The sequence below is a fragment of the Paramormyrops kingsleyae genome, chromosome 15, assembly GCF_048594095.1.
Source record: "Paramormyrops kingsleyae isolate MSU_618 chromosome 15, PKINGS_0.4, whole genome shotgun sequence".
In the NCBI taxonomy this organism is placed as follows: Eukaryota; Metazoa; Chordata; class Actinopteri; order Osteoglossiformes; family Mormyridae; genus Paramormyrops; species Paramormyrops kingsleyae.
The window spans coordinates 13860756-13885906 of record NC_132811.1 but is presented as its reverse complement, the minus strand read 5'-3'; the positions used below and the strand labels follow the sequence as shown (position 1 = coordinate 13885906).

Below are 25151 nucleotides of genomic sequence, written 5' to 3'. Positions count from 1 at the left end.
GGTCATCCATTTTGCAGCTGAGCACTGATACATGAAGGTATTAGTGGGATCCAGAAGTGTGAGACTCTGAGTGAAGCTTTGATGCCTCTCCGCTCGTCCTCTGAGTCCTGCTGTACACTTGGTTTTTGGCTAATTATCCTGCCTGTCCAACTGAAGCCTCCTTGTGTTCCTGTGAGCGGTACCAGCTAAAGCCGTACTGATTGCAAATATCATTTATGGATGAGGAAGTCTAGTTTGCTCAGTGTAATGACTGCATTACATGCCATTTGCTTAGCTGTCACTTTCATCTCCATTACTTAGATTACAGCATTCAATGTCTCGTCATTGTAAAAATAGGGGAAATGTAAAAAGTTTGATATTTTATGCAGCTGGATATTGTATGGGTGCAGGTTATGGAAGATACACCAGTAGTTGCCTTACAGGAGCATATTCCAGCAGTTACTATAAGTCTTGCTTCCTGAAATTACAGTCATTTTATATTAGTAATTGGCTGTTTCCGAGTGATTCAACATAATGTTCCTCATGAAATTAGAATCATAGCAGTGAATAATGGTCTGGAAGCTTCTGTTAGGAATCCGACATGATCATGATCAGGGACACACTTGTTAGGGAGCCTTAAAGTATTAAAAATTCTTCCATCCATCCATCTATCCATCCAACCATCCATCTATCATTTAAAAAAAATGTTCTCCAGCAAATTACTTATGAATATAAAAATATCAATTAAATTTTAAATTTAAAGTCATTTACTAATTAAAGTAAGGCCAGTTTTGCAGCCAATGTTATTTTAGCATCCGTAAGAGCTGTTATATGCGGAGAGTATTATTGGGCGTTAATTCTTATATTATTCTCTGATGGTCTCAGTTGTTTCCAAGTTCAACAGGAGTCCCAGCCCCCCAGAGCAGTGACCATGGTGAAATCCCTGACCATTTCTATTTGCCATTCAATGTAGTTTTGACCCTGTTTGAGTGGCAAGGCAATTAGCATAGCAGTAAATGCAAGGTTTTAAGGGATACCAAAAATGTGGTGTGTTTAGCTGTGAAAAATGTCCTTTGCAAGGCGCCTGAGACAGACTTTAACTTTTTGAGGTTGTTGATTTCACTTTAGCACAGTGAGGCTAATATGCCACAGATGGGCACAGATCTATTAGCCGTTTTCTGCCGCATCTTAAAGCATAACATGGACTTGAATAGCTATTTTAGTCCTTTAAGTGAGTTTAGAGGCCTCAAGAAAATTGTACAAGTATAACTTATGCTTTTCAGTCTCTGCTCTGTATTTTATGTGTTATTTTTTTATTGTTAAATGGCTTTTGTTCTAATCAAAGTTATTACGTTGTTTAAACTCACAGCAGTCACCGACTACAGATTCAGGGTTTCTGGTGAGTTCGGTACAGAAGCACATCAGTTTTGTTTGACTCCGGGTTCATTCAGTCGTCCTTAACATGCAGCAGATGAGTGAGAGACACAGCTGTCAGTTTATTGTTACAGTCAAACAGATTCCTTCGGCGGCAGCTGAAAAGGTTGAAGGCGAACTGTCCGCTTCCTCTCATCGGGGTTGTGTCATCCGGCATATGTGGGGCAGGGTGGCATGCTTGGTATTATCTTGTCTTGTGAATAATGCGGGGTTGGTCCTTGCAGCTAAATCCGGCTAGATTAGACAGCGGAACACTAACAGAAAACAGTCAGACATTGGGGTTCAGTCATAAATCAGAAGGTGACTAGACATAATTTATCGAAAAGGTTACTGGACTCGATTTATTAAGGGTTTCTTTTTCTTTTAATGTAAGTCATATTAACCTCCTGAAGACCCAGACAACATTCTGTCTGGTCGTTAGGAGTCAGTGTCGACTTGACGGCACCTAATGTTACCTTTCCATATCCACCAAAGCTATCGAGACTTTCGACATGAAACGGCATTACAGTTCATGTAAAAAAGATTTACAGAAAGTCAGAAAAGTTTAGTTTGAGCTCCCCTTCAAACTTCTTGATTGATACGATTATAGTTCAGTCATCCCATACACATCACATTGTAATGTTTCTGGTAGCTTAATTAGCCTTATTTAACTATGACGTGCAAAAACTGTAGCAAGCCAGCTAGTTTAACTCATGAGAGCATGTGTATTGATGTTTATGACCTTTCCTCAAAGGTCTGCTGACATTGTTAAATATCATGCTCACATGTTATGGATCATCATATATCATTAAAATGTCTGATGTTCCTGGCAAGTCATGTGACCCTATGCCAAAATGGAAACTGGTCTAATTGCAACCAGATTGACACAATTGTTTACAATTGTTTACTTACAGAGCAACATGATCATTTTATCTACCCCATCCAACTACCACGAGTCTCAGAATGATCCAGCTACAGTCATAATTCTGGACTGAATTCCTCTTCATTTCATGCTTCATTTCTGTACTTAAATACAGAACGGCATCTGAACCAAGCAAAATCATTATTATCCAATCATTATGTTCCTTAACCTGTCATCCCAGAAAGCAGTTACATGAAAAGCTTAATAATAAATAAAATGTGTTATTCTGTGATCTTTTATGCAACGTGTTTTATTATGAAAAAGAATACTTTAGACAGACTCTACTCTCTGAGTATTTTTAACTCTCTTATGCCTACTTTTAAGCCTCAGAGTAACATTGTGCTAAATATATAATTTAGGGAGATTTACCCTTTTTAAACTTTGTTCTTTTCTGTTACCCTTGGAAATGTATTATATTATACTGCATGTATTTATGCCTTTTTAATTTAGGGTTTTTCACAAATTTACAGGTTATGATTTGTGCAATAAATGAAATGTCTTACAATGGCTGTTTTTTTTTATATATATATATACGACATGTGAACGCCTTTTAATTGCAATGCCTGATTTCTGCGTTTCTGTTTCTTGCAGATAACAGTAACAGAGTCTGTCATGTTCCTACTTCAGTACACTTCTAAAGACTTTGACACTAGGGAGAAGACTGTCGTCACAGGAGACTGTTGTTACCTTAACCCACTCGTACGACGGACTGTCCGATTTCTTGGTAACTCTCCCCAATCTCTTATTTTATGTTATTCATTCATTCATTCACTACTATCAAAAGTCCCCCCTTTTAATATGCTAATGATACCTAAGTTAGCCTTTCACCATCTCAATTTTTTTCTCTTCTTGTCCATTAACTTATTAAATGGGCTTGATCTGAAAAAGTATTCATTCTTTAAGCAAGAGAAAACAGTAACACTTTACTTGAGGTGTCACAAATACTGGTAACACTTTATTTGGATAGCCTACAGAGTATTTGTAGCATTTCAACAACTTAATTCAGATTTTAAAATTCAGCTCTTTCACTGTGTCTGTAGAATGTACAGTATAATAATAATCATCGATCCTTTATTAATCCCCGTGGGGAAATTGTCTTTACGCCTCCCTCTTTGTAGAGTAAGCTGTCCGCAAATGGCAACCACCTGTTGGGACACCCAGGGAGCTGGGGGTTAAGGGCCTTTTTCAGGGACCCGCAGACGTGCTGAGGCTGGGTTTGAACTGGCAACCTTGTGATTATAGGCACACAGGCTTAGCCCACTGAGCCACACACTGAGAGTATATTGAGAGTATTTATAGAGTATATGTAACAATTCTTGAACATACATATGTATTCCTTGACTATTTTTTTTTAATTTGACTACTCATTCAGCCGATGTTATATAAATTGTTGAACCTCAACTAATAAGTTGCTGAAATGTTCAAAAATACCCTGTATACCCTCTGTAGGCGGAGTACCAGTGTTACTCAGATACTTAGTAGTAACTCAGTAACTACTGAAGTACAAATCAAGAACAAATATAATAGCTGTACTTGAGATGAATGGTGTGCCACGATTCATTAATGATGAACAAACATGAGATATCACATGTGTTATTCATTACTTGTTTCTTCAGTAGTTCCTTCATTAGTAAAGGTCTACAGAATTAACAGAAAGTAAGTTACGCCACGATTCATTAATGATGAACAAACGTGAGATCAGTATGTAACTAAGGCTTAGTCTATGGTTAATTAATACTTAAGCAAATGCATAATATGTTATTTGGGCCCCATCAAGTAAAGTATTACTGGGAGAAGACGTACAGGGTGCTTCTCTCAGTTACTGCACCATTATTCCTTGTGGTCCGGCACACACTGTCATTTGGTTTTTTAGTCTCCAGTGTTGTCTCCCTTAGGTTTAGATGAGTTACCCTCACATATATTATATTTTTCTGCACAAACCCAAGCTACAGCATGTATTTGTAAGGATGGAAATTATGTATATACACTCTGGGGCAATTTTAAGGTACACATAGACTGAAATGGGTATTTTTTTTGCCTCCAGAGCTGCTTCAAAGGCAGAGAGGCTGTGCATTCAAAAACGCCTTCCTGCCCACCAGTGTGGCACTGAGCTGTTATTATTGCACTTGTGGCCTTCTTGTTAGCTTTCACAAGTCTGCCCATTCTACTCTCACCTCTCTTATTAACAAGGTGATTTTGGCCACAGAAATTCCATTGACTGGATGCTTTTTGTTCAGTACATCGTCCTCTAGACACGGTATGCATGAAAGTTTCAGATGGCTGTTTGTGAGATGCTGGAGCCACCACATTTGACACCAACAGTCATACCACATTCAAAACTGCTTAAGTATCTTAGCTTATATGCTATATTGTGCACAATTACAAAATATCTTAACCCTATCTGCACGCCGTATATATTCAGTTATATCCACAGCACTCTGTGTTTGAAGGAGCAGGTTGTCTGTAGCGGCAGGTGAACCAAATAACCTGGCCACTGAATGCATATTAAAGGTATGCAGTATCTGAAATATAAGGAAATCATTTGCAAGTGTTAATGCTGCAGCAATTTTAGCACATTATTTTAAGTCTGTAATGTATGTCTATTACATTCTGTCACCAGGGAGTTTCGGGTTTGGACGACTACCAAGGTGTTTCTTTCATGCTTCGAGGCAAGAAAATTTTCTTTGAAAGGTCTCAGGTCATGTGGGAATAGTTTGGTGGATAGAGGGAACATATTATGGTAATTTCTTCTATTTCTGCATATAGAGCAAAGTGGATTTATTTTAAATCCCACAAATCACTGATCAAACAGAACTATTCCCTAATAAGAAAAGCTCGTTTTTACTTACAATTGTTAGTCTTAGTTCAATATGTAGTACAAGGTTTTTCAATACTATTTTCTTGATTAACAAAAAAAGGACTTCCCTATTAGCCCCCTTTGGTTAATTGTTATCATGATCAGAGTGTATTCTTACATTTCACAAATCAATTATGAATTACAGGGATGCTTCACAGTACTTCAGTAGTCATAAATCTTAGGAAAACAGTAACTGAGAACTGGAGAGTGTTGAATGAACGGCAGTCAGGCGCTGGTTTCACAGGATTGAGTGTGAATAGCACCAAAATTAGAACGTGCAATATGCTTTCTTCCGATGTGAGAATTAGAACGTAGCGTGTGGCATGCTGTCGGATTGGTTTGTGATAGGAACAATCCTGTTTACTGTGCATTATTATTTTACGATATTTGCAGTGAGAATTCACTTTTGTCTCCTGTTTTGTGTATTTTTGTAACGTGACAGCTAACAGTTGGAAAATTGAATTCAGCAGGCAACACTTTTAGGCATGGACACTATTAACATTATTATTGGGTCCATGCTTATGTCTGAAAAGTTCTGGGTTCAAATCCCACGACTGGAAAAGTAATAACATCACCCTTGAGCAAACCCTTAACCCCAACAGTTTCAGGTTTGTTCAATCATCGAGAAATAGTGCAGACATAACATGACCTAAAAATGATTTCCCCAAGGCATTTGCCCTTCAAACCAAGCTACAACAACCATGACTGATAAAACATGCATCAGTCAACTTTAATTTGAACCCTTTATAAGAAATGATCATGCCAGGTTATCACAAAGGGCTTCTCTCCATGGTCCAAGAACATGCTAAGGAGATTTGTAGTTGCCAAATTGTCCCCAGGTGTGAATGTTTGTGTGCCTGGTGATGGGTTGACACCCCTGTCTTGCACCTTTGGCTTTCTGCATAGCTTCTTGACCCCCATGACAATGGATGTATGGATGGATGGATGTTTGGGTGCAGACCTAACACGACGCATCTCTACCTGCAAGCCTAATGGGAGTGTCCTGCTTGTTGGATGCTCATCCTCAGCAGAAACTCAGGTTGCAGGGGAAACAAGGAATGTTGGCTGTGGAAATGTTAAGAGAATTACTGTAGGGAATTCTGTTTGAGTTTGATTAGAGGCTTGAAAGTATAGAGGAGTTTGTGTATTGTGTAAATATTTCTGTATTTTTCTAACATCATTCACATTATTTAAATTTATTTACATTAATTAATTAATTTATTTATCTGACACTTCTGTCCAAATGGTAAACAAAAAAAAAGAGGTAAAATATCAAGTAGAGGTCAAATCGCTATTGAAATATGATTAATCTTAAAAACTGGAATCTTACAAAACTATAGGCAAGCTTTAAATAATTTGTAGTGTATTATCAGCATTTATGCTAATTGTTAATACTGGTTTAATTACATCAGAGGGACCTTTCGTTGGTTTCTTTGGTTTATTGATGACACACAGCGTCTCGCCAAGACATCGGCTAAGCTGCTCTTGAAAGAACACCTATTTTAACTAATTTTAAACTGTATTTTTGATGTAGTTTTTTATGTCCATTTTATGTCTTATGACCATGTCTCAGTACATTGTGTTTAAACTGTGAGATTGTCAAAGTGTAAATGTTTATTAGATTCATATTTATATTCTGTTTATTACTGTTTCTTGCACTATGGCCACTGATTCTATCTTCTCAGTGTATGACTCATGGCTCTCATACACTGCCTGGCTAAAACAAATGTCACCGTTTGAATTTAAATCAGCAAGTACTTAAGAGCCAATGATTGGATCATTACTGCAGCTCAGGAATAAAGTGAAGTCAGCTGAGCACCTGAATCTACTGAATGGTCAGGTTATCCCATCAATGGATTTTTTCTTTCCTAATGGCATGGAGATATTCCAGGATGATTCATCAGGCTTGAATTGTCAAAGACTGGTTCAGGGAGCATGAGGAATCATTTTCATACATTGGCCACCAGAGTCTCAACCTTAACCCCAATGAAAGTCTTTGAGATGTGCTGATGAGTTCGACTCACCTATGATGAATACAAGATCTTGACGAAAAATTAATGCAAATCTGGATAAAAATATATTGTAAAAGCACGTGGAAACAATGCATTGACAAAAGGTGGTCCAACAAAATATTAAAGTGTGTGACTTTTTTTGTACTGTAGCTAAAGATGATAGTAAAGATACTTTGACTTTGACTTGACTCGTCTAGTCCACAGTCATGTGATATCATGGTAGATCTACCATGGAATGAGCAGATGGAATGAGAGTCAGCTTCTCCCTCTCCTCTGCCCTCAGGCGTGTACATCTTCGGCCTCTTCACCACGGACATCTTCGTGAACGCCGGCCAGGTGGTGACCGGCAACCTGGCCCCCCACTTCCTCACTGTGTGTAAGCCCAACTACACAGCGCTGGGGTGCCAGCACACGCTGCGATTCATCAGCCACCAGGAGGCCTGCACGGGCAGCGAGGAGGACATCCTCCGCGCGCGCAAGACCTTCCCCTCCAAGGAAGCCGCCCTGAGCGTCTACGCCGCTCTTTATCTCGCCGTGAGTAAGCCGGCCTTGCGATTCCCAGCCTCCCAAACTGTAAACACTTCAGAAACAGCAAAATCAGTCTTGACAAGAACCCCGGCCTGGATAAACCATATGGGCATTTGGGCCTGTGCCCAGGGGGGGCACCAAACAGAGCAACCCCCCATAATCCCTTCCCCCATGCTCCAATTCATGAATGTCTTTTAACAATTCAATGCAATATACAGGTATCGGTACAGGCATCCAGTAACATCCGATCGCATTTATGTCCGAGGTCCATAGTAAATAATATACACTGATAGATAGATGCCAGAATCCAGCACAGTAGTATGTTAGCGGGTGTATCGCTTAGTGTACCAGGTGCAGGAGAATGGGCAGCACTGCCGGCCGTATATTGACCGACTGCCCATAATTAATTGTAATACAGTTTGCATGCAGTAATGTCTATGTGATGGACAGCTACCATAAGCAGGTATGATGCAGATACAGTACCTGTACTGTGCTATTATAAAAAGAAACTTGTACAAGAAAACATTTCGTGCAGATTCTTCTTCTTCCCGTTGAAGCTGCTTCGTGCATCTTTTGATTTCGTAGTGCAGGTCGTGGCTTATTTAAGCGCAATCTGTTCTTATTATAAAGTGTTGTGATTTTGTATTTGCGTTGTTATTTGTTGTACAATACTGTCTTGTCTGTAGAAACGGCCAAACTGACTTGTGTTTGGTGGTCTAAAGTCTGCGGATACCTGTATGGTTCTTTTAATATGGCACTAACTGAAAAGCCTGTGTAAATTTTTCCCTGTATTATATGCAATTCTGAATTTCTTGACACCCATCTGCTGTGTTTGTTTCTGACGTGACGTCATGAGCACTGGGCACAGGGGCACTTAATACTCTTAATCCAGCTCTGTAAGTACTTACCTAATACCGACAGCTACGGTCAATCTTTTATATCTTCCTTTACTCTGTATACTCTGTGTGCTTTGCTGTTGCAGTTTTGTCAGCCTCCCTGCATGGTAATTACTTTATACCATTATAATTCATTGTCACACTATTATGTAAGCATAAAGAAACAAGAATTCAGTTTTTTCTTCAGGCAATTCATTCTGTTATTTTGTCAGCAGCAAATACCTACCTAAACTACGTTGCCGGAACCTCAGAGAGCATTTGATTGACTGTCTCCATCTCCATAGCATTCAGCGAAGGCGACGACATTTGCAGCTACCTTTATTGAACTCACGATGCACTCGGTCTGTCATTCAGCCAATAGGCTGCTGTGAACACAGTTTCCAAAATGGAAGAAAATTTTGGGCTGTGTGGCTTCCAGTGAAAAGATTTTTCGTCAGAGTCATCAGGGTCTTGCTGGGAATTTCCAGTTTGGAGCTATTTTTGAACATGAGTACAATGGCTGTTGGAGATGTTTGTTGCAGGATTCTAAGCTCAGTGCCCTTTTACATTTATTTAAACATTTTCCAGATCCCTTTACCATCAGAAATGGAAATTAAATGATACTTTATTCGCCATTCATACATGTATGAGTTCAGGTACGTCGGAAGGCTTCTTTTCACATAGCCCCTATTGCTCTCCTTTGAGATAATTACACACACACACACACACACACACTCACACACACACATATGACCCTTAATCTGGGATTAAGGGTCTTGCTCAGGGAGCAAATGGCATCAGTCGAACCCGCGACTTTTCGCAACTTGTTTTGGAACCCCGCAGATCTCTGGTTTGGAACACGAGGAGAAAGTAGGTTATTGCATCTCTGGAGATAATATCTGATATCAGAATTATCATTGAGATTTTCATATCAGTCACAATTGATCTAAAAGGCTCACATGCTTATGATAGTCTGAATAGAAGAAACCCGAATAATTTAACTACATAAGAAGAACAAAAGCAATTATTCTGTCTGCCTCATATCTGATTTCATCATTCCAATTTTAAGCTATTATTTTCAGCCGTGCCAAGATTTGCCAGCACTCTGGGAAAATACTCTTAACGTAGCTCTTCCAGAGGCTGCAGGATGGACTCTGTAGATGTGATTTTAGAAAGAGGACGAGAACTCCCACAGAGAATTTCCTGCTTCTGCGTCAGAGCCTCCCAGGGTTCTGTGCGTACTGAGTTCGTTGAGTTTGCACCCAGAAGCCAATATTTACATGCACTATTTAGTCTGATCAACTCGACAGATCGGGGTTTATGTAGGTCAGGCAGATCAGGCACTGCATTCAGCTAGTACTTTGTTAAGCAGGGATGTTAATTACGATCAGTGATGCTATTTTCCTCTTATCATGCACAACAGCATTACCTGCTTGACCTCATGATTAATATTTAAAAGTCTAATTGATGTCTAAAATGGTTGGGCAGGCAAAATGTACTATATACCCTATATACAAAGCGTTTGAAGTATTACACAATAATAGTAAACAGAATGAAATGAATTCTATTTACTGTTTGTTTTTTGATCATATATTGATAATGAACAATTCAGTGCATCACAGTACCCAGACGACATCTGATTTCTTTTAAGCTAACATTGTTTGTGGTCTGCTGCAGAAATAAATGTTACATAAACATAGAGAATAATAAAGGCCTCAGGCCTTCAGGGTTGCTGCCCCTGCTCTGTTTTTTGTTCTGCTTATGTACATGCTTCCTGTCTAGCATTGGATTTTCTTGGATGTTCTGATTTACATCACAAAGACGTGGAAATTCACCCAAGTTGTCCGTAGTGTGCACATGTGTGTGTGCCCCGTGATAGCCTGTGCACATGTGTGTGTGCCCCGTGATAGCCTGTGCACATGTGTCTGTGCCCCGTGATAGCCTGTGCACATGTGTCTGTGCCCCGTGATAGCCTGTGCACATGTGTGTGTGCCCCGTGATAGCCTGTGCACATGTGTGTGTGCCCCGTGATAGCCTGTGCACATGTGTGTGTGCCCCGTGATAGCCTGTGCACATGTGTGTGTGCCCCGTGATAGCCTGTGCACATCTGTGTGTGCCCCGTGATAGCCTGTGCACATGTGTCTGTGCCCCGTGATAGCCTGTGCACATGTGTCTGTGCCCCGTGATAGCCTGTGCACATGTGTCTGTGCCCCGTGATAGCCTGTGCACATGTGTGTGTGCCCCGTGATAGCCTGTGCACATGTGTGTGTGCCCCGTGATAGCCTGTGCACATGTGTGTGTGCCCCGTGGTAGCCTGTGCACATGTGTGTGTGCCCCGTGATAGCCTGTGCACATGTGTGTGTGCCCCGTGATAGCCTGTGCACATGTGTGTGTGCCCCGTGATAGCCTGGTATCCTGGTACCCGCTTTTTCTTTTGTATACGCTAAATATATCACCCCCACCCCCTATCCCCTGAACTTGAGTAGTTGGAAGAGGGATGAATGGAGTAAGAAAACAGAAATACCCACTTATGCCAGCAGCAAGGCACAGAATAGCTCAGGATGAGGTGCCAACCCATCACAGGGTGCCCTCTGACATCTACAGACAATGTGGAAACTCTAGTTCATCTTAGCATGGTTTTGGACTGTGGGAGGAAACCCGAGGAAATCCCATCGTAACATGAGAACATGCAGACTCCACATACTTAGAGTCATGGCGGAGACTCGAACCCCAGACCTAGAGGTATGAGGCAATAGTGCTAACCACTGCAGCACCGTGCTGCCCCAAATGGGAATAATCAAAAGATATTTGCTTGAGGTATTATGATTTCCAGATTCAGAAAAAGAAAAGTGTATGAAAACAAAAGACGATACACTTCTGTCAGCAACAGACGCATGACAATGTTCAACTCGCACTGGTACTGTGATCTGTTGCTAAGGAAAGTGTTGCTAATTTTGCTAATGGTTAAAAATGACAGTTTCCAGATTCTCTCTTGGAATAGCTGGATGAAAGAACAGAACATTTGGGGCAAAGTAGCAAATGGATGATTGTTAAGAAGAGCTGGTTAGCTAGGAAACCAGGCTTGTTATTGTGTCTATTCAAAAGAGAAATTGGGAACGCTGGTGTGCACACTTTCGTATTTTGAGAAAGATGGATCACTATGAAGGACTTAGAAATATATAAAGCTTATTAAGTAGCAAAGGAAGATAGACATTGGCAATATAGTCAAATTACCTTCATGGGTACAACCAAGCCTGAATGATAAAGCTTTTCTTAGTCATAAGAGTACCTAGCTAGGTAGCTAACATACTGTAGCTTACAGGGTAGACAAATATCTCCTTGGGATGACAGTTGGCTCAGTCAGTTGAAGTAAATTCCCTGGAATTATTCAGACTTAACGTGCAGTGGTGGTCTACTAAAACAGATGTTTCTAATTTCTTACCATGATATATTTATCTTGAGAGCTGTGAAATGAAGGAGGGATGTAAGAGGATGTAATACAGTGTGACAGTGCATGCAAATAACAGGCCATATACATCAACTATTTTCATGATCTCATGCATGGAATATTCTGGAAAAAAATCCTCAGACATACTGCCCTTTAGCATATGACATAGGTAGAAAAAACTTAACATTTTTTCATTGCTTAATTTTAACTTAAACATTAACTGTTGTTATACATGTATAATAAGAGGATTTTTATTGTGTTTCATAATGCTTCTCAAACCCCACATTGGACATTAAAATATAACTGGCATTAAACAGAATCTTTATAAAAAAGCAAGAAGAACAGATATTTTTTTCACGACCCTTTTAATACTTTTATTTTCCTTTTAAAAAACATTGACCCTTTGTGACTTCGCTTCTTCCGAACCTGCTGAGGAATTGATCTCCTTGAACAGCAGTGTCCCTTGGAGCACTGAAGATTACATCTCATGCCGCTTCCAAATTCTCAACATCAGATGTTGTCTGTAGACTTCGTCACGGGTAACGGTTGTCATTAGCTAGCCTGATGCAGAGCAGAGCATGGAATCTGGTCTTTATTACTTTTATAAAATGGTTCCGAAACAAAAATATATTGAGGACAGAATGTCTTTTTAATGATAATCTCTCCATCCACCACTGAATATAACCCCTTGGTGACCTCAGTGAGGACTGGGCTGTAACATTTCTTTTTTGTATTTCAAATGTACAATGAAGTTCATATTTGCATTAAGATTAAAGACACCTTAAGGAGACTTTCTTTTCTTTCTCATCTTTTCTTTTCTTTTTTTTTTGCTCTCACTTATTTGTTTTGAATAATGAACTATATTAAAAAGCCCAGCCATTTTCCATACCTGCGTGTCCTATCCAGGGTTGTGGGGGTCCACAGCCTGTCCTGAAAACAATGAGTGCAATGGGAACAATGGGAATGACCCAGGAATGGGTGCTAATCCATTGCGGGGCATAACCATAATTTCTTAAACAATATTATAAATTGCGTTTTATCAGTATTATTCCTAATAGTTTTGGTAGCTTCTTAACCTACTGCCTGCACTCAACTTTCCATTGGCTATGCTAATTTGAGGTAGAATGTTGCCTTCTTGTCTGAGTTTGTCCAAAACTAGGTCTCCTAATTTGAGGAGTGCTGTTGGCTGCTGCCGCACAAAGACCCCTAAGCAGCATTCAGCCCTTATTCCCCGTTTGAGGGTAAATCATGAAGGAGTGACAGGAGCCTAAATCTCAGGTGGACGTCTGGAGGCGTCAGGGCGCTGGACCGGCTGCTCCCCCACCTCGCATTCCCTTCCCAGCTGCCTGTTTGGGCTGACCTCCCGGAGGCACTTCATCTCTGTTTGGTTCAGCCTTCCTGATTTAGCTGGACCGTTATCAGCAGCTGCCCATCCCCCCCCCCCCCCGCCCTGCAGGCCCTCTCCCCGAGGACTGACACAAACAGTTGGGGTTGGGGGTGGTGATGAGGAGCCCGAACAATAAGAGTCAAGGCTGCGTTCCTGCCTGTGCCCTGCTTTCACGTTCACGCCTAAATGAGTTGTGTCTTCCAATGAAACAGTATTTGGAAATATCGTAACATACATTTTTTCTTGTTTTAGGTGATATTTCTTCTACATTTTTTCAGCTTTATCGGAATAATTCGGCAGTCTTTATGGGAAAAGGGACTCCCTGCTTGAAAAAAACTTCAAAAGCAAGAATTTTCTTCATCGTCTGTCTGTCTGTCTCTCTCTCTCTCTCTCCTCCAGATGTACATCAGCTGTACAGTGAAAGCCAAAGGAACGAGGTTAGCAAAGCCCGTCTTGTCCTTGGGGCTGATGTGCCTGGCCTTTCTGACGGGCCTGAACCGTGTGGCGGAGTACCGCAACCACTGGGCAGACGTCATTGCGGGCTTCATCGTCGGCGTGGCCATCGCCACCTTCCTGGTAAGGGCGCCGGGCAGCACACTCACGCTTCCAGGTAGCCGCACAATTAATAACATACTGTACATGTGAAAGGCACACTCATCTTCCATTTGGTCTGCCGTCTTTTAGTTTCAATTTAAATCCAGCAAAAACTGTGGAATAAGGTGCTGAGATCAAGCTATAGAGATGGACTAAGGAGCTTTAAACGATTGTTAAGGGATCTAAGTAATCAGTCACCCGAAGTATTCAGGTATCCACACGTGGATACATACTGTATTGTGTAAAACGACCCATTTTATAAATGGATATTTGCTTTGAAGGTACCCAGTGATCACTTCAGACCTTCCTAGAACCTGGTCAGACCCCATTTAGGTTCTGCTACTGCCTTGATTTTGGATTCACACTATGGGAATATTGTGCGCATACCAATGTGCTCCGTCTTCTTATTGGACACTGTACTGTTATTGTTGCACTTGTGGCCTTCCTGTCTGAGTCTGGCGGTTCTAGTCTCGCCTCTCTCATTAACAAGGAGTTTTCAGCCACAGAACTAACAGGTACTGCATGTTTTTTGTTTACCTCTCTGCAAACTTTAGGCACTGCCGAAATCCCAGAAAGGCAGCCGTTTCTGAGTTTCTCAAGTCCTCACATTATAAATGTAAAACTTGTTCTGTGTAAATCCAGAATGGAGTTCAGACATCTCTGAAGTTGTATAAACGCTGCAGAGCATCACCCGCTGCTTGCCTGTTACTCTTCTTCCGTCGGCACTGGCTCTCAGCATCGGCTACGCAGTGCCGAGTCCCTTCTTACTTTGGCCTTGTTTGCTGAACTAGCGACGAGTCCTTTGTGAGCCACTTATGAAGGGAGAGCAAGAAGACAGATTTCTATTCATCGCTTCTAGCAAGAGAAATTGGATAAGAATTCTAAGCCCTGTTGCACAGCCTGGCAGGAAACATTAGCGTGCGGGAATTGCCGTGGTATCGATATATGCTCTGCATGTGTGTGTTTGAGGCATTATCTCTTCACCTGGTCCCCAAGCTTGAATCTGATTGGAGGATTCGGGAGACTGTTTCCCTTGGCGACGTGAAGGATGCTCTGGTCCAGGTTTGTGGAGGAAAGGTCATGGGTGCAGAATATTCTCTAACACACGAGCAAGCGAACCTCCTTTAGGTGAAGTTGCTGGATACGCTCCTGGATTACATCAGTTCGGTGTGGCCTCCCTTATGCCAAACAAAACAGCAAAGAGGGAAACGAAACATAATTACATAAGCAGACAAATAGGATGGAGCAGAACGATAGGAGCTTTCCTGGTTTAGTGTGTATAATAATGTCATCTCTGCTCGGCCGTGCATGGGTGTGCTTGTCACATTCCGCTTGGGGGAAAACAGGAGCAGGGGGAAACCTTCCAGTGGTGATGAAATGCACGGGGCTCAGGAAGAGGAGAGAAAACAATATCAAGCCTGTCGTTCAAGGGCACTGAGCTCCAGCACGATCGTTTCTCATTAACTCTACAGTGTTTCAGTCTATACGTTTCCTAAACTATAACATTTGCATAAAGACTCCATTCCAGTCAGACATATGCTATTATAATTACACACCCCCACATATAGCAGTCTATGTGATTATTTTACGAATTATGCTTATGACTAGTCATACAGGTTTACTTCTCATTACATGCTACTCATATTTGTTGCTTCTCCGAACAACAAATCGTGTGGCTGCATCTCAGTGAATAAGGGATGTAGAATGGGTGAAGAGTTTGTTACTGTTCAGCTGAGTGCTGTAGAGGGCAAGATGTGTGATTTTGAACGTAATATGTTGGTGGGTGGCCCAGTATGATGGGGTGGCACCGTTTCACACCCCCAGGGTTGGGGGTTTGTGTCCTGTCTGGTCTGTGTGTGTGGAGTCTTCCCCATGTCTACGTGGGTTTCCGTCAGTTGACTGAGTTTCCTCTTAGAGTCCAAAGACATGCAGTTAAGCTGATTGGCTTCTCTAAATTGTTCATAGTGTTTGACGTCTGTGCCCTGTGATAGACTGGCATCCCAGTCAAGGTGTACCCTTAACTTGTTCCCTGTTCAACCTGGGGTGGGTTGGAATATAGATGGATCATGGATGAGAGTCGGTGGTTCCAGAAATTCAGAAATACCCTCCATCAATCTACAGAGAAAGGTGAGGTAAACAAAAAACATGCAGTTCATGTTCATGTTAGCTGTGTGGCTGAAAACACCTTACTAATGAAGGAGGGCAGAGGAGAACGGCCAGGCTGGTTCAGACTGTCTGAAGGGCCACAAGTGCAACAGTTACAGCCCAGTACGTTGGTATCCACACAATGTCTGCATACTGTGATTCCACGCCTCAAGATTAAGGCAGTTATGGAACCTAAAGAGGGTCTGACCAGGTTCTAGGAAGATCATAAACTCATAAACTGATCACTGGATATACCTTCAAAGCTTTTATCCATTTATACAATGGATCATTTTCTATGAGGTACATCCTATCTACACATATATAGTACTGTGCGAAAGTTGTAGACAGTCTAAGAAAATGATATTAAAAGGATCTTCATATTGGTGTAAAACTGATATTATGTCTGCAACTTAACCATTTCAAAACCTCACAGTATTTGCAGCAACCATCCAACACAGCCATGCATTTTCTGACTATCCCACTACGCCCCCTAGTATAACTAATCTATACCTCATTGAGTTTTTACACTAATTGATTATTTAGTTAATTAAGTGAGCTCATGCTGAAATGTATTGAATACATGGAATGGCCAGGATGACCCCGGTGAGAGGTTTGGGAACTGAAACGGTGTTCATCTAACTGATATACTAGATATCAGTAACTTCTTAGAGTTCATAAGAATGTCCTGTTTGTTTTTATGTTTCTCTAAATTTGCAGATGTTCTAATGTCAAATTGTGTTTTTTTTGTTCTGAGCAGATATACAATTACAACACAGATAAATGGCTTTAAACATTTCCTTTGACTTCTGCACAGTTCTGCAGAAACATTTAATTAATATTTCACAAAAACTTTCCTCCTTGGATATATTGAGATTTCTATTATAAGTACTGTACTGTTGTTTCATTTGCACATAAGCAATTTGATCATTTTTATTTCACAGTTTTAATAACACTTCTTACATGACTGTGTTTAAATCAGCTATGTTTCTAGAGAAAGGAATTATTCCATTTGGAAACTGCTTCTCTCATTTTCATAGTCGACTAGAGGAAGACGGGGTCATGAAGATGCTCCGCATGCAGTTAGGCAGTATTTGGCACTGGGGAATTGGGAACTGTACAGAAAACAACAGAAATGTCCAAATTTATTATCATACTGGTTAGAGAGTGTTTACATATTCCCTTTAGTTGCATTTCTTTTATGGAGGATATTAACTTTTAATTTCTCTACTCAATTTATTTGACTATTTTTCATTTGCAAAATAAAGACCCAACACCCATTATAATTGGGTTGCATCCTACTAAGTAATGAAATAATTCTCCTGCTTCTATTACCGCTTTGAAAGAACTGCAAAGCAGGTCAGTCAGAACATTTCCTTAATGATGTAGCAGTAAAAGCATTTACGTCTCTAATCAGCAGCCTATTCCCAAAAGCTTTGATTTAGCCTTGTGGCTTATTTAGAGCCTGAATCTTTCCATTGTAATACTGCTGGTTGTCCATTTGTCAATCAAGATAATTACACTCTCTATATTCTCTCTTTGCAGAACTTTATAGTCTATAAATAGGGCTGCTTCCGTATTTGTGAAATAAAGTATACTTTTTTGTGGTAGTATTATATATTTTTTTTAATTTTCTTAGCCTCTGACTCCATGGATCTGTGACCAATCCTACAGATCTTCAAATGTTGCATGAGCTGAATAGATTGTTGGAGCTGAGAGCTCATTACAGCCACTGAGATAGTTTAATAGATCTGAATCAGGGCTGTCACCTGACCACCTGTTGGGCCCCTGTGGATATGGACAGAGAAGCTGGTTTTGCTGTCATTCACTTTTATGTGCTGGTTTTGTTGGAATTGGAAAACTGAGAAGAAAACATCAAAGTTATGGTCTACGTGGAAGCAATGCCCCTGACTGTGTGATTGCTGTCTGAGAAGTATTGATTAAAAATCAAGTAATGTGACCAGAATGACGCCTAAATGAATATATCCAATCAATAATCCTTATAAAAACACTCCTTTGGTATACTGTGGTATGTACCTGGGTACCAACAGATTCTGTAATAGTTAGGCTTTACAACTGCACATACACTGTGGATACTTTTTGTACAGTTCCATTTCCAAAAAAGTCTGGACATTGTGTACAATATAACAAAAAACAATGCAATGATTTGCAAATCATATAAACCCATATTTAATTGAAAATAGAAGACATATCAAATGTTGAAGCAGAAAAAATGTATTGTTGTATAACAAATATATGCTCAATTTGGATTTGATGCGGGTGGCTTGGTGGTGCAGTGGTTAGTGCTGTCACCTCACAGCAAGACGGTCCTGGGTTCGATCCCTGGGTCACACAGGGTGCCTTTCTGTGTGGAGTTTGCATGTTCTCCCCGTGCATGTGTGGGTTTCCTCCTACAATCCAAAGACATGCAGATTAGGTCAACTGCCTACTCTGAATTGCCCATAGGTGTGAATGCGAGTGTGTGTGTGGCTGTTTGTCTGTGTTGGCCCTGTGGTGGACTGGCGCCCTGCTCTCGCCCGATGATGCTGGGATTAGCGTTATAGATAATGGATGGATGGATTTTATGCCAGCAACATGTTTCAGGAAAGTTGGGACAGGGACAGCAAAACACTTGAAAAAGTTGTGTAATGCTAAAACAAAACACCTGGTTGAATATCTCACAATTAATTAAATGAATTGGCAGCAGGTCAGTAAGATGATTGGGTATAAAAAGAGCCTCCCAGAAAGGCAGAGTCTCTGTGTAGTGAAGATGGGGGGGGGGGGGGGGTCATCACTTTGTGAAAGACTGCATGGGCAAATAGCGCAACAATTAAAGAATAATCTGTGATGGTACGAGGGTGCATTAGTGCCCATGCCTTGGGTTGCTTGCACATCTGGGAAGGCACCATTAATGCTGAATGATATATACGAGTTTTGGAGCAACTTCTGCTGCCATCCAGATGTCTTTTTCAGAGAAGGTCTTCTATATTTCAGTAAGACAATGCCAAACCGCATTCTGCACGCATTACAACAGCATGGCTCCGTAGTAGAAGAGTGCTAGACTGGCCTGCCTGCCGTCCAGACCTGTCACCCATTGAAAACATTTGGCACATCATGAAACGAAAAATACAACAAAGTGAGCAGTTGAAATCCTATATCACGCAAGAATGGGACAACATTTCACTTTCAAAACCCCAGCAACTGGTCTCCTCGGTTCAGAACGTGCAGAGTGCTGTTAAAAGATGAGGTGATGCAACACAGCGGTAAACACGCCCCTGACCCAACTTTTTTGAAACGTGTTGATGGCATCAAATTCAAATTGAGCATATATTTTTCATAAAACAAAATTTCTCAGTTTCAACATTTGGTATGTTGTCTTTGTTCTATGCTTAATTAAATATGAGTTTATATGATTTATAAATCATTGCATTCTGTTTATTTACATTTTACACAGCATCCCAACTATTTTGGAGACAGGTCTATAGTAACAACGTGTTTTACAATGATCTTTTCCTGTCCTACAGTATAGTCCCTGCCTTTATTTATATCACAGCCCATTCCAGCTTATTATTTATAATGTAATAAGAGATGTACTATGATGACATTATTTTTCAATCGATTGGGACGACACATGAAGCAGGTGTACATTTTTTGCAGCATAATTGCGGTTATGATGGACTGGCATCCCAACTTGGGTGTCCCCTGCCTCATGCCCTGTGCATTCTGGGATAGGCTCCAGGCTAACAACGACCCCGTAATAGATATGCAGTAATGGATGGGCAGGGTTAGGATTGGATAAGAATAGCATGGAACATGATTTTATTTGCTAGTGTAAATAAATTCTGGGAACTTGTATTCTGTGTGTCTTTGATGTGTCTGCTCATAATGTATTTATGAAATATGCTAAAATGCTGTCTTGTAAGGTCTGTCTGAATAATTTACATACTGTTCATGTTGTATTGTTTTAGTTTGGAGAAATTGGCCAAATTTGGCAAACTAATCGTGGTGCCTACGTAGCTACCGTTGATAGGATAGTTGGTTTATTTTTCTCTATAGTATTATAAAAATGGATTTGAAACCCCAGGAGAAGCAGAAGCCAGAGAAACAAAGGCGCAGAGAGCTATTCCAAAAAAATGTGTAGTATTTTTATAAACGTGAAAATCTATATTTTGCTTGTTGAATTTCCAGCCCTTGGTGATGCATCATAAACAAACTCCACCTGTTCTGGGCTCTTCATGGCCACCTCACAGCATCTGTGTGACCCCTGAGCTTTGCATCCATCACCACCTCCACTCAGTCCCATGTGCCTGTCCCCAAATCTACCTACAGGTAGAAATAAAGTAACCCGAACCTGAACCTGAATCTGAACCTGCCAGCGGCCCAGATGTGGCGTCAACAAACTCCTTTCTTAGAGAAAAAGCTTAGAATACTTGACCTTGTATTACAGAGAGTTTAATCAGTCATGCCAAAATCTCCTCTGTGAAAGTGTAGGAAATTATGTGTTCATATCATTACCTTTCAGCATATACACGGTTCAAGGTCTTTCTTATTGTCAGGTGTATATTTGCCTATAGATAATGATAATGAATACAGATACACTTGTATAATTAACAGACACTTTTGGCCAAAGTGATGTGTAAGTGAGGCAAGTAGCACATTGCTTACATTAATGCTGTCAAGGAGTCACCTGGGCATAAGGTCAGCTAGGCTGAGCTCACAATGAACGCCCAGGTTCAAGAGTAAGCAGTATTGGAGCAGGAGCTACACAATGAATTCTATTAAAGCAACTTAATAAGACTATACAAGGGACAAAAGTGCAACATAAGAACATCCAGGGAACAAAATTAGGCATCAGGTATGTGTAGGAATTCATGGAACACCTTGGTCTTGCGGTGTTTCTTGAAATTCAGTGGCTGTGGATAAATAACAGTAAAAAAATGAAAATAACATCACCATGGATAAGCAGACAAAGCCTTTATAAGTGTAAGAAGTGCAATGGTGGTAGAACCATGAGTATAAAGTGTCAGAGTGTCAGCTGAAGCGTAATATTTTTGTGCAGCTACTGATGGCATTTTATATTTGTTATTTCTAAAATTGTTACATTTTATATTTGTTATCTCTAAAATGGTTACATTTCCATAGGTTTTTTCATGGTAACTCTGACTGGCTATTTACTCCCAAGTAAATACAACACCATATGCAATGCAATTTGCTCTCATAGCTATTTTAACAATGTAGTATAAACTATACTTGTACTGATTCAAGCAATACTAATACCTATAGTTTTATTTGCTTTCCCAGGCCTACTGTCCTGAGACTAGAATTATACAGTGACATTATAACATTGCCAGTATTAAAAATGTTAATAATATACATTATAATGGTAAATATAGGCATTTTTGTCCTTTGCAGTTACTCTGTCTACGTGTCTGTTGTGAGGCAATAGCCAGTCAGACGTTTATGAAATATTTCTCCTGTCGCTCCTTCCATTCTCTCTGTCCTTGGCTTTTAAGATGTATTATCATGAGCTTCTTTCATCATTTTATTCTTAACTTGCCCACTAGGCAAAGCGATGTTTGCTCCCTCCATCTCCATCTGAGCCTGAATCTCCAACAGCCCATAGTCATTTGTAACAGTGTAATTACCCATTCTTCAAACAGACGAGCATGTTTTGTTAAATGTGTCCTGTCAGGTGGGCTTTGAAGTCTCCCTAAAGTGTGATTTTTTATTATTTTATTTTTTTTTTTACAGTTTTTATACACCGTCAGTCCCATCGCCTCACCTGAGCTGGCCCCAAGGTTGCTCTGGTTTAGTGTTTTTTCATACTTCCATACTTCCTGAGACAGCTGGGATATTGGTTCTGGATTTGGACTAGTGACCACCCTCAAGGTTGCTTGGTAATTTTTTCTCATGCTGTGCCCATGGGAAACAAACTTTATATGAATTTCTTTAGTCAGATGTCCAGCTGTGTAAGAGATTAAAATGGAAACAATATCCAAAGCCTCACATTTCATATTATAGTAACTAGCCAGCATCTTTGTCAACTGACTAGACTTCAGCTGGGTATTCTTAATAGCATAATAAGCTATTTAGTTCCTTTATACAATAATGTTAGGAGACTTCCTGTTTCCTTGGCCTAAATGTGCTTGTGTGTGACATTTCGAGATTGTGTTTATAAATAGAGAGCCTGCGGAAATCAAAGCTGTTAAAATATCTTGGGATGAATTCATTTGCATTTTACATTTCTCTTCATTTATGAGGCCACAGCCACAAGCACGTCCATCAGCTTGGGTATCGGCGTTAGCTGGAAAGGCTGCATCAGTCAAGGAAATGCTTCATTCATGCCTCAAATGCGTCAGTTAGGTCTGAGAAGGTCTGAGGTACTGGCTGACCGGAAAACTTTTTTTTTTCTCCCCTTGTCTGTCAAAGGTGGTTTGTGTTGTGCACAACTTCAAGGGCAAACTCTTGTTGAACGAAACCCTGGAGAAGGACACACTGTCCAGCGCTCCTATGACCAGCCTTCCTAGAGTAGAGAGCCCCCTGCAGAAATACATAGCCTCACAGGTACTGCTTAACGCGCCGTCTCTGTGTGGCCGGGTTAGTGGACCCGGGTTAGTGCTTATGGTCATTGATGTGATGAATATGCCCTTCAGGTGGCAGAACTTAGGGAAGAGGAAGCAGTCCCCGCTACCTCTCTCAAATCACGCGTCGTCAGGTTCTTTAGCTGGATCACGGGGATGAGTCGCTTCGAGCACCTGCATCACACAAGGCAATAAACGTATGCACACCTGTGTGGAGGGATGCTGCCCGCCAAATCTCTGGATCGCTCGCGGTTGACGGCGAGCAGCCTAAGCAAATCGAAAGTAGGCGATAATTTTGAGGTAAATTGTTAACATGCACTTTTTGTTGCGCCGGGCCATCCAGAGTATTTGGCAGAGGTTGTTACTCAAACTTCTGGTTTGTTTGCTTGTTTACGTGAAACAGCATGTGCTCACGTTTGTTTGTCAAAGATCCGCCAGTTTAAGCTTTGACGTACTGCTGTAAATTAAACTGTGACTTACTGTAAATCCAGGTCCCTCACTTGACAAGGCATTGTGTAAGTATTTGTTTTTTAGAAACAATCAAGCCTTTTGAGAGGTTTCTGTATGCATCTGTTTAATCATAAATTAAGGAATTGTTTTGTGCTTAATTTTTGAATGTCTGAAATGCATGGTGTTAAAATCTTTTGAACTGTTTTGAAATGTTTTTTGAAATGTATTTCACATTGGTTTGTTTTGACCAACTGCCAACGCGTGCGTTTTTTCAACATAAGCATCAAATCGTATTTCTGAACGTCTTTTGCATTGCATTATGATTGTTACTCTATTACTGTACTGTGGTAACCAAGCAAACAGTGGTCTCAAAAATCTCTCAAGATTCAGATGATGTCTTTAATGTGTCTGTGACATGATACCATCACTCTGAGAAATGAAAGTTAAACTCAATTGTTACAAATTCAGATGAATGGTGTCAGACTGGATAAAATATGTAATTTCACATATGGAGCAGCAAGTAGATGTAGCCAACCTTTCAGATAAGTAATATATTTTAATGTCACCACAGAGACATTTGCTTCAGGAATTTTGCTTGAGAGTTGACCAAAATGTTACAAAATCTTTACCTTTTTGATCACGGACAGTCATGGACACTTATTTGCAGAAACTGACATAATTACCGTATTTGTGGTGCCCTCTATCTCACCAAGGCTCGTTTGGTTTCAGATTTGGGGAGCAGACAGGGGTTATATGGCAGTAGAACAGGATTGCCAAGGTAGCACAAAGATATTTCTGCCTGCAATGCTTGGCTGCTTCTCTAACCGCGATGAACACTTCCAAGCCTGCAGCATTAAGCTTACAGTGGCTGGTTTTGCCTGCTTAAGGATGAAGGAGAGTACCCATGGACTACTGCACATTCCATTTCCACAGCTGCTTAAATACGCAGCATTCAGTATTATCATTGTATTTTTACATATGATTTATACATAAATGCTCAATCATATAAATAATATTTCACAAAAAGGGAAACATGGTTAACCTTTCATCCATCAGCATGGTCTAAGCGTCCAACATCGCAGGAGAAAAGTGATTAATCGCTCCTATTAATTTTGTTAGGGGTTTGATATGTTTTTTCCTCTTTTTCTGCTTCTCAGAATCACATCGCCTTCGCTGAGGTCACATGACACTGAAGCGGCCATTTGCCAGACACATTGGTCATCATCCCTGTTTACCGTACAGCCATCGTAGTTCAATGCCCGTTTTCACATGTTATTTGAAGACCCCAAAGCTCTGGCAGTCCTAATGGAAATATTGGGAAGCATAAAGAAGACTGTCCTTCCACCCACCAACTCAGTTTACCGTTACGTATTTACCAGGCTAGACTTGAAACCCAGAAATTAAAACGTTTTTGTAGCTGCTGAAGCCTGTACCTTCTGTTCCTTTGGCAAAATGAATAAAACGATGTGTCTTACAGTCATAAAGAGACAAAATATTTTATCAGTATTTATTTTGCTGTTTGTTCCTTTTTATTAAAAGAATTTGTATGTTCGTTTAGACAAAGACAGAAAACTAATTGTTTTTGTAGCAAAAGAGAATAAGCCATGTGTTTAGGTTATTCTTCTCTTTTAAAAATGGTAATCCATTACAAGCTGGAATTCTGTGTTTCTATTGCACTGTAAACCTCACATGTCCATGTAAACAATTATGGAAATAAAGTTAATACATTTACACTGAATTATTCATTTGGATCTAGTACTCTGGGACATCTGTACCATTAAGACTTTTAAGCAGTGTTACAAAGTGTTTTAACATCATCACTATGTGTGTGTGCATATCTTCTGTTTCTATATATTGTTCGGGTTGGAAAACAAATTGAGCTGTAGACATACTTTCTGCCACTGCTTGTTCTTGATGGACCTTTATCAGAAGGAGGAGTTCATGGAAAAAGCGTGGGAGGTCC

The 25151-nt window shown here is 40.4% G+C and overlaps 1 protein-coding gene across 7 annotated transcripts in view; it reads left to right on the top strand.

The window, feature by feature from the left end:
- Positions 1-24926, top strand: part of plppr5b (phospholipid phosphatase related 5b) — a 43714-nt gene extending 18788 nt beyond the window's left edge. For 3 of the 7 annotated variants that reach the window (XM_072699915.1, XM_072699916.1, XM_023804462.2), the window contains 7 exons: positions 2906-3038; positions 7467-7717; positions 13821-13997; positions 22587-22721; positions 22811-22926; positions 23918-23966; positions 24346-24926. In XM_072699915.1, the coding sequence (XP_072556016.1) occupies positions 2906-3038; positions 7467-7717; positions 13821-13997; positions 22587-22721; positions 22811-22926; positions 23918-23951 (846 nt within the window). In that variant the 3' untranslated portion in view covers positions 23952-23966; positions 24346-24926. Of the gene's footprint in view, positions 1-2905; positions 3039-7466; positions 7718-13820; positions 13998-22586; positions 22722-22810; positions 22936-23917; positions 23967-24345 lie in introns of all 7 variants that reach the window. The other 4 variants (XR_011982749.1, XR_002837295.2, XM_023804466.2 and 1 more) reach the window with 2 other exon arrangements.
- Positions 24927-25151: the final 225 nt, after the last annotated feature.